This window comes from Conger conger, chromosome 1 (genome assembly GCF_963514075.1).
Source record: "Conger conger chromosome 1, fConCon1.1, whole genome shotgun sequence".
Lineage (NCBI taxonomy): Eukaryota > Metazoa > Chordata > Actinopteri > Anguilliformes > Congridae > Conger > Conger conger.
Genome location: NC_083760.1, coordinates 95,807,090 through 95,817,089, shown reverse-complemented (window position 1 = coordinate 95,817,089; position 10,000 = coordinate 95,807,090). Strand labels below are relative to the sequence as shown.

Genomic DNA, 10,000 nt, shown 5'->3' with positions numbered 1-10,000 from the left:
CCCTTCTACACCGGCTACTTCGGCTACAAGATGTGCGCCCGCGTGTACCTGAACGGCGACGGCATGGGCAAGGGCACGCACCTGTCGCTGTTCTTCGTGGTGATGCGGGGCGAGTACGACGCCCTGCTCACCTGGCCCTTCAAGCAGAAGGTGACGCTGATGCTGATGGACCAGGGCCCCGCCCGGAAACACCTGGGCGACGCCTTCAAGCCCGACCCCACCAGCAGCAGCTTCCGCCGGCCCACCGTCGACATGAACATCGCGTCCGGCTGCCCGCTGTTCGTGGCCCAGACCGTGCTGGAGAACGGGACCTACATCAAGGACGACACCATCTTCATCAAGGTCACCGTGGATACCTCCGACCTGCCCGACCCCTGACCTCCCACCTCTCACCCCACCCAGCAGCTGGTGGGCCATGTGACTAACACAGCTCAGGGCACCTGGAGGGAGGGAGCGAGAGAGAGAGACAGAGAGAAGGAGAAAATGGAGGGCTAATGAGAGAGAGGGAGGGAGAGGGCGAGAGTTAATGTGAGAGAGAGAAAGGGAGCGAGAGAAGGGGAAAATGGAGGGCTAATAAGAGAGGGAGAGAGAGAGTTAATGTGAGAGAGGGAGAGGGAGCAAGAGAGGGCGAGAGGGAGAAGGAGATGAATTTTAATCAGAGAAAAAGGGTAAGAGGGCTAATGAGAGAGTGAGAGAGGGGGAGAGAGAGATATAAAGAGGTTACTGAGAGGCAATGAGGAGAGAGTGGTTCAGCATTGGAGAAATGGAGCGAGAAAGAGGGGGGAGGGATAGAGAAAGAAGATGAAAGGCGCGGGGCTGGTCCGATTTGACCACTGAATTCCCGGTGGGCGGGGCTTATCCCCAAGGAGGGGCGGAGCATATCCCCAAGGTGGGCGGAGAATCAGCCGGGACTGGAGTGGCAGCGGGACTGCAGAGCTGTCCATCCGTCCGTCCGTCCGTCCGTCCGTGCGTGCGTGCGTGCGTGCGTGCGTGGGGGGCGGAGTTTGTCCATACTGATGGCTTAGAGGCGGGGCCAGGATGACTGACTCTTCTTCTGTGGTGTGATGTTTGGAGCATAGCGACCGTGTGCAATATTTCAGTTTTACAGTCATTTCCGGATCTCTGGGTCCACTGCAGAGAGGGCTGCCCCTCTCTCCCAGGATTGACCTCTGACCCCAGTCAGGACGTTTGTGCGTGGGCCAGCAGGGCGGTGTTGTGGCTGACCTGTTTGTGTGTAGTGTTGGTGAAATGTGTGGGTTCTGTGTCCGTCTCTTTTGGGGAAACGTGTAACAGTGTGCGCTGTTCTTAGAGCGCTCTGTACTTTCCGTTCCACACATTACACACCTATGGATGCTGTGCATCTTTACTGCGGCCACACACACACACACACTCACGCTCACACACACACACACACACACACACACACACACGCTCACGCTCACACACACACACACACACACACACACACACACTCGCACACGCACACACTCACTCTCACACACACACACACTCACTCACACACACACACACACTCACGCTCACACACACACACACACTCACGCTCACACACACACACACACACACACTCACGCTCACACTCACACTCACACATACTATCTCACACACACACACGCACACACACTCACGCTCACATATACTATCTCACACACACACTCACGCTCACACACACACACACACACTCACGCTCACACACACACACACACTCACGCTCACACTCACACACACACGCTCACACTCACATACTATCTCACACACACTCACTCACACACACACACACTCACACGCATACTATCTCACACACACACACACACACACACACACACACTCACGCATACTATCTCACACACACACACACACTCACACTCACGCATACTATCTCACACACACTCACACACACACACACACACATACACTCACGCATACTATCTCACACACACACACACACACACACACACACACACACACACACACAGTCATGCTATTTCATTTGCACAGGTTTTTCTGAATGTATAGGTGGTAATAAATATGGTCAATATTTACAAGTCTGTCATGTTTCATTGATACATTTTGAAAACCGTTGAGTGTGTTGTGATGCGTTTGCTCTGTGATAGTGTTCTCACCTTCAGCCATCAGTCAGAATGCTTCAGGCAAAGCAGAAGCGTGAGATCTCTTAAGTACCTGTTAAACTCTTACCTGTCTTTAGTCTAATTCAGGATTTCTTTTCAGGAAAGCCAGGAGTGACCACAGTCACACTCACCAGCACCCCCTACTGGACAGTAATATATCAGTCCTAAAAGGGCAAAGCCTATTTCTAATCTCCCAGAATTCTCTAGTGCTTGTAGATCTTTCCAGAGTGTTGCATATGGCAAAATATGGAAATAATATTTCTGGCACCAAACTGGATGATTGGCATCTGACTGAGAACAGCATAATTTTACCATCGGCATGAAGGCTGGCAGGTTAGTCCATCGGCTGTAATGACACTTCAGAGCCCCTAGATGGAGACAGTTACACGTGCAGAAGCTAGCACAATGGAGAGTGTTGGCTAAAGGCAGTGTTTTACCATGTATGTATTTCATATGTAATACAGCTTATTACTCATATTTTTGTATGAATTATACGTTGGCCACCTGCAGAGCAGTCTCTTCCACTGTATTTGTGTGGTACCTTTTACTGAAGCACCGTCACAAAGACACGTTCAGCTGAAAATGAAAAGATACAGTCAGGTCCATAAATATTGGGACATCGACACAATTCTCATCTTTTTGGCTCTATACACCACCACAATGGATTTGAAATGAAACGAACAAGATGTGCTTTAACTGCAGACTTTCAGCTTTAATTTGAGGGTATTTACATCCAAATCAGGTGAGCGGTGTAGGACTTACAACAGTTTGTATATGTGCCTCCCACTTTTTAAGGGACAAAAAGTAATGGGACAAACTAACAATCATAAATCAAACTTTCACTTTTTAATACTTGGTTGCAAATCCTTTGCAGTCAATTACAATTCCAATGAGTTCTGAAGCATTTGGCTGAATATGAGCAGATAATATTGCCCGAAACACTTCAGAATTCATCCTGCTGCTTTTGTCAGCAGTCACATCATCAGTAAATACAAGGGAACCAGTTCCTTTGGCAGCCATACATGCCCACGCCATGACACTACCACCACCATGCTTCACTGATGAGGTGGTATGTTTTGGATCATGAGCAGTTCCTTTCCTTCTCCATGCTCTTCTCTTCCCATCATTCTGGTACAAGTTGATCTTTGTCTCATCTGTCCATAGGATGTTGTGCCAGAACTGTAAAGGCTTTTTTAGATGTTGTTTGGCAAACTCTAATCTGTTCTTCCTGTTTTTGAGGCTCACCAATGGTTTACATCTTGTGGTGAACCCTCTGTATTCACTCTGAAGTCTTCTCTTGATTGTTGACTTTGACACACATACACCTACCTCCTGGAGAGTGTTCTTGATCTGGCCAACTGTTGTGAAGGGGTTTTTCTTCACCAGGGAAATAATTCTTCTGTCATCCACCACAGTTGTTTTCCGTGGTCTTTTGGTGTTGCTGAGCTCACCGGTGCGTTCTTTCTTTTAAGAATGTTCCAAACAGTTGATTTGGCCACACCTAATGTTTTTGCTATCTCTCTGATGGGTTTGTTTTGATTTTTCAGCCTAATGATGGCTTGCTTCACTGATAGTGACAGCTCTTTGGATCTCATATTGAGAGTTGACCGCAACAGATTCCAAATGCAAATAGCACACTTGAAATGAACTCTAGACCTTTTGTTTGCTCCTTGGAAATCAGATAGAGGGAATAACACACACCTGGCCATGGAACAGCTGAGCAGCCAATTGTCCCATTACTTTTGGTCCCTTAAAAAGTGGGAGGCACATATAGAAACTATTGTAATTCCTACACCGTTCACCTGATTTGGATGTAAATACCCTCAAATTAATTAAATGAAAGTCTGCAGTTAAAGCATATCGTGTCCATTGTGGTGGTGTATAGAGCCAAAAAGAAGAGAATTGTGTCGATGTCCCAATATTTATGGACCTGACTGTATCTGCTCCATTTTGACTCTGTGTCGCTCACCTGTACACTTCTCAGGCCAGCAGGTATTAGACTCCCAAATAATCACCACACAGCTCACCTTTTTAAATTTTTTATTCAAAGTAAGTTTGATGGTTTGTCAAACATCCAGAAAGCCAATGATTACAGACATAAAAATAGATGTGCTATAAGCGCACGCGTCAGTCTGACTTCTCCCCACGACACCGGCTCCGTGTGAGCTGGCTGCAGTCCTGCAAACGCTGCGATTCGCACGCCTCCTAAAGCACCGTCTCACTGAAAACAAGCGTTTACACCAACACTAGCAGCACTGCAGAGGCCACGACCTTTAACCCCGGTAACCCTGACAACTTCTGGGCAGAGTCAGGTAAACGATCATTTTCTCAGCCTTTGAAGTAAACAGAAGTAAATGCAGATAAACAATAAATAGAAATGTAGCTCTTTTTTTCTTCTTCTTGTTGCCACGCACACATATGTACAGTCTTCGTGTTGCCACGCACACGTATGTACAGTCTTTGGCTCGTGGTTGCCCATCCGTGCCGTGGTGTTCCCGGGCGTTCAGCAGCCACGCAGTTTTGCACGTTCACGTTCACAGTTATGGTTCACATGCACAATACACACACTGTTCCTGAAAAACGACAGTGATCTAGAAAACATCTCAGCATGCGACATCGAGGAGCGTCTCCCCAGCTGAGCGGAGAGGGCTCAGGGCTGGGGGCGGGACAGGGACGTGTATAAAGCACAGCACGGCACCCCTGGCCTAATCACAACAGAACAGCACTGTTTCTAATGGAGAGCAATGGCGGCTCACAGCCCCTCCCTCCGGAACCTTCCTCCAGCTACGAGCTCTCAATGTACTCCAGAGCCAGGTCATAGCACAGGCGGTACTGCTCCTGAAACGGCAAAACACCACAAAACACCAGCACCTTTTCAGTTTAATGTCTACTATACTGCTCCTGAACCAGCAAAACACCAGAACCTTTTAATTTCAATGTGTACTATAGTGTGGTATAGTGTAGTGTAAGAGTTTAATGTAGTGTGGTATAGTGGAATATAGTTTTATGTTGTGTATTGTAGTACAGTATACTAAAATAGTTTGTGTACTGTAGAGTAGTATATTGTAATATTGTTTAATATAGTGTTGTGTAGTATTGTGTAATACAGTTTAATGTAGTGTACTGTGGTATAATTTAATGTAGTGTAAGTAATCCATTTTATTGTAGTGTGACTTAAGGTGCCCTCACCAGGCTGTCCGCCATGTTGGGCTTGCTGCTGTGTAGTGTATTTAAATGTTGTGTACGATAGTGTAGTTTAATGTTGTGTGATTTAAGGTGCACTCACCAGGCTGTCCACCATGTTGGGCTTGCTGCTGTGTAGTGTATTTAAATGTTGTGTACGATAGTGTAGTTTAATGTTGTGTGACTTAAGGTGCCCTCACCAGGCTGTCCGCCATGTTGGGCTTGCTGCTGTGTAGTGTATTTAAATGTTGTGTACGATAGTGTAGTTTAATGTTGTGTGATTTAAGGTGCACTCACCAGGCTGTCCACCATGTTGGGCTTGCTGCTGTGTAGTGTATTTAAATGTTGTGTACGATAGTGTAGTTTAATGTTGTGTGATTTAAGGTGCACTCACCAGGCTGTCCACCATGTTGGGCTTGCTGCTGTGTAGTGTATTTAAATGTTGTGTACGATAGTGTAGTTTAATGTTGTGTGATTTAAGGTGCACTCACCAGGCTGTCCACCATGTTGGGCTTGCTGCTGTGTAGTGTATTTAAATGTTGTGTACGATAGTGTAGTTTAATGTTGTGTGATTTAAGGTGCACTCACCAGGCTGTCCACCATGTTGGGCTTGCTGCTGTGTAGTGTATTTAAATGTTGTGTACGATAGTGTAGTTTAATGTTGTGTGATTTAAGGTGCACTCACCAGGCTGTCCACCATGTTGGGCTTGCTGCTGTGTAGTGTATTTAAATGTTGTGTACGATAGTGTAGTTTAATGTTGTGTGATTTAAGGTGCACTCACCAGGCTGTCCACCATGTTGGGCTTGCTGCTGTGTAGTGTATTTAAATGTTGTGTACGATAGTGTAGTTTAATGTTGTGTGATTTAAGGTGCACTCACCAGGCTGTCCACCATGTTGGGCTTGCTGTTGCGGAGACTCTTGACGGCGTGGAACACGTCCACCACACTCTGCCTTTTGATCATGTCACACACGAAGCTGGCCGCGCAGAACACCCCACTGCGGCTTCCTCCGTTCCTACACACACACACACCCCAAAAAAAAACCCATCTTCATCTGGGAATGTGTGTGTATGGATGTGTATTTATTTATGCCATAAGGTGTAGGTGTAGCTGTACAGGTGTATATACAGGTGTAGGTGTAGCTGTACAGGTGTATATACAGGTGTAGGTGTATGTATAGTAGTCACACAAGGTATCAGAATATGAAAATGTGACAATATAGATTGCATAACCTATAACCCACACATAACCTATTTTCAGATTAGCCAAAGGACAAACAACTTTACGTCAACTATTTGCAACACCCTTCCTCAAATCTGGTACAGTAAAGGAAAGCAGCAAATGCATAGGCGTTTATATGACTCATAACCTAGGGCTGTTCTCAGTTGTTGAGAACAAAGGATTTCAGAAGCTAATGAACACTTTGGAGCGCACATTTCAATCATAATGTAGTTCCAGGCCTTTAGAGACACAAAACAAAACCTGACTCAGAGGCTGAATTCTGCCAACTACATCTCGCTATTGGACCTCCTCCCTGGCCTACATAATAAACACAGCCCACCCCATACATTGCACTACAGATCACAGCCCACCCCATAGAGATCACAGCCCACCCCATACATTGCACTACAGATCACAGCCCACCCCATAGAGATCACAGCCCACCCCATACATTGCACTACAGATCACAGCCCACCCCATAGAGATGTCTGGGACAAGGAAAGCTTTGTACTTCAAACCCGTCCACTATTCATCTCTCATACAGCAAACAGGGGAGGTCATACATTGTCTTCATCTGAACTTAATTTTTTATATCGTGAGCATATCAGATTGTGAAGCCAATAATGTGTATGTACAGGTGTATAGTGTACAGGTGTGGGTGTATGTACAGGTATATAGTGTACAAGTGTAGGTGTATGTACAGGTGTAGGTGTATGTACAGGTTTATAGTGTACAGGTGTATACTGTACAGGTGTAGCTGTATGTACAGGTGTATAGTGTACAGGTGTAGGTGTATGTACAGGTGTATAGTGTACAGGTGTATGTGTATAGTGTACAGGTGTAGGTGTATGTACAGGTGTATAGTGTACAGGTTGGCGTGTGTACAGGTGTACGTGTGTACAGGTGGGCGTTTATGTAAAGGTGTCTAGTGTACAGGTGTAGCTGTATGTACAGGTGTATAGTGTACAGGTGTATGTGTATAGTGTACAGGTGTGGGTGTATGTACAGGTGTATAGTGTACAGGTGTAGCTGTATGTACAGGTGTATAGTGTACAGGTGTTGGTGTATGTACAGGTGTATAGTGTACAGGTGTAGCTGTATGTACAGGTGTATAGTGTACAGGTGTGGGTGTATGTACAGGTGTATAGTGTACAGGTGTATGTGTATAGTGTACAGGTGTAGCTGTATGTACAGGTGTATAGTGAACAGGTTTAGGTGTATGTACATTACAGGTGTATAGTGTACAGGTTGGCGTGTGTACAGGTGTATAGTGTACAGGTGTATGTGTGTACAGGTGGGCGTGTGTACAGGTGTATAGTGTACAGGTGTAGCTGTATGTACAGGTGTATAGTGTACAGGTGTAGCTGTATGTACAGGTGTATAGTGTACAGGTGTAGGTCTATGTACAGGTATATAGTGTACAAGTGTAGGTGTATGTACAGGTATATAGTGTACAGGTGTGGGTGTATGTACAGGTGTATAGTGTACAGGTGTAGGTGTATGTACAGGTGTATAGTGTACAGGTATAGCTGTATGTACAGGTGTATAGTGTACAGGTGTATGTGTATAGTGTACAGGTGTGGGTGTATGTACAGGTGTATAGTGTACAGGTGTAGCTGTATTTACAGGTGTATAGTGTACAGGTGTAGCTGTATGTACAGGTGTATAGTGTACAGGTGTAGCTGTATATACAGGTGTATAGTGTACAGGTGTAGCTGTATGTACAGGTGTATACTGTACATGTGTAGCTGTATGTACAGGTGTATAGTGTACAGGTGTGGGTGTATGTACAGGTGTATAGTGTACAGGTGTATGTGTATAGTGTACAGGTGTGGGTGTATGTACAGGCGTATAGTGTACAGGTGTAGCTGTATGTACAGGTGTATAGTGTACAGGTGTGGGTGTATGTACAGGTGTATAGTGTACAGGTGTATGTGTATAGTGTACAGGTATAGCTGTATGTACAGGTGTATAGTGTACAGGTGTAGCTGTATTTACAGGTGTATAGTGTACAGGTGTAGCTGTATGTACAGGTGTATAGTGTACAGGTGTAGCTGTATATACAGGTGTATAGTGTACAGGTGTAGCTGTATGTACAGGTGTATACTGTACAGGTGTAGCTGTATGTACAGGTGTATAGTGTACAAGTGTGGGTGTATGTACAGGTGTATAGTGTACAGGTGTATGTGTATAGTGTACAGGTGTGGGTGTATGTACAGGCGTATAGTGTACAGGTGTAGCTGTATGTACAGGTGTATAGTGTACAGGTGTGGGTGTATGTACAGGTGTATAGTGTACAGGTGTATGTGTGTAGTGTACAGGTATAGCTGTATGTACAGGTGTATAGTGTACAGGTGTAGCTGTATTTACAGGTGTATAGTGTACAGGTGTGGGTGTATGTACAGGTGTATAGTGTACAGGTGTATGTGTATAGTGTACAGGTATAGCTGTATGTACAGGTGTATAGTGTACAGGTGTAGCTGTATTTACAGGTGTATAGTGTACAGGTGTAGCTGTATGTACAGGTGTATAGTGTACAGGTGTAGCTGTATGTACAGGTGTATAGTGTACAGGTGTATACACTCACAGGCAATGTATGATGGTCCTGCCCTCCCCCTCCTCACACTCCTCCTGCCACTTCTCCACCTGCAGGATGAGTTTGAGGAAGGAGCGCTTGGAGGCGGGGACCTCTCTGTGCCCCGCCCAGCCCAGGTACTGGAACTGCCGCACCATCAGGTAGCCCTCCTGTGGCTGAGAGGAACCACAACACAACCGCTCAGAACCTCAGAACCACAACATGACCGCTCAGAACCTCAGAACCACAACACAACCGCTCAGAACCACAACACAACCGCTCAGAACCTCAGAACCACAACATGACCGCTCAGAACCTCAGAACCACAACATGACCGCTCAGAACCTCAGAACCACAACATGACCACTCAGAACCTGAGAACCACACACTCACCCTGGTCAGGTTACACACTCTGAAGAGCCGGCTGATGGCGTCACAATCCATGGAGCAGGACATGCACTCCACCTGGATCGGCCCATAGCGGATCATCCCCTCCTCAGGCCAGTACTGAGGAGAGCCCTGTGAACACACACACACACACACTGCGTCAGTAACACACACACAAACACACTAACACACTGCGTCAGTAACACACACACACGAACACTGTGTCACACACACTAACTCTAATACTCACACTAACACACACACACGCCACTAACACACACACTAACACGGCGTCACACACACACACACACACACACTAACACTGCGTCACACACACACACACACACACACGCATTAACACTGCGTCACACACACACAGTGTACAGTGCTGACCTGCGTCACACACACACACACACACACACACACACACACAGTGTGAGGTGCTGACCTGCGTCACACACACACACACACACACACACACACACAC

At 46.2% G+C, this 10,000-nt stretch overlaps 2 protein-coding genes across 3 annotated transcripts in view; one reads left to right on the top strand and one right to left on the bottom strand.

Moving 5' to 3' along the window:
• traf3 (TNF receptor-associated factor 3) overlaps window positions 1-1,856 on the top strand; it is a 28,558-nt gene extending 26,702 nt beyond the window's left edge. For both annotated transcript variants that reach the window (XM_061262993.1, XM_061263002.1), the window contains exon 11: window positions 1-1,856. This exon is cut by the window's left edge and continues 194 nt beyond it. In XM_061262993.1, the coding sequence (XP_061118977.1) occupies window positions 1-378 (378 nt within the window). In that variant the 3' untranslated portion in view covers window positions 379-1,856.
• Window positions 1,857-4,172: 2,316 nt separating this feature from the next.
• LOC133134104 (receptor-type tyrosine-protein phosphatase kappa-like) overlaps window positions 4,173-10,000 on the bottom strand; it is a 166,758-nt gene continuing 160,930 nt past the window's right edge. Inside the window, exons 32-35 of the mRNA XM_061250528.1 lie at window positions 9,520-9,645; window positions 9,139-9,302; window positions 6,210-6,345; window positions 4,173-4,985 (exon numbers count right to left, since the gene is read on the bottom strand). Of these exons, the coding sequence (XP_061106512.1) occupies window positions 4,932-4,985; window positions 6,210-6,345; window positions 9,139-9,302; window positions 9,520-9,645 (480 nt within the window). The 3' untranslated portion in view covers window positions 4,173-4,931. The remainder of the gene's footprint in view (window positions 4,986-6,209; window positions 6,346-9,138; window positions 9,303-9,519; window positions 9,646-10,000) is intronic.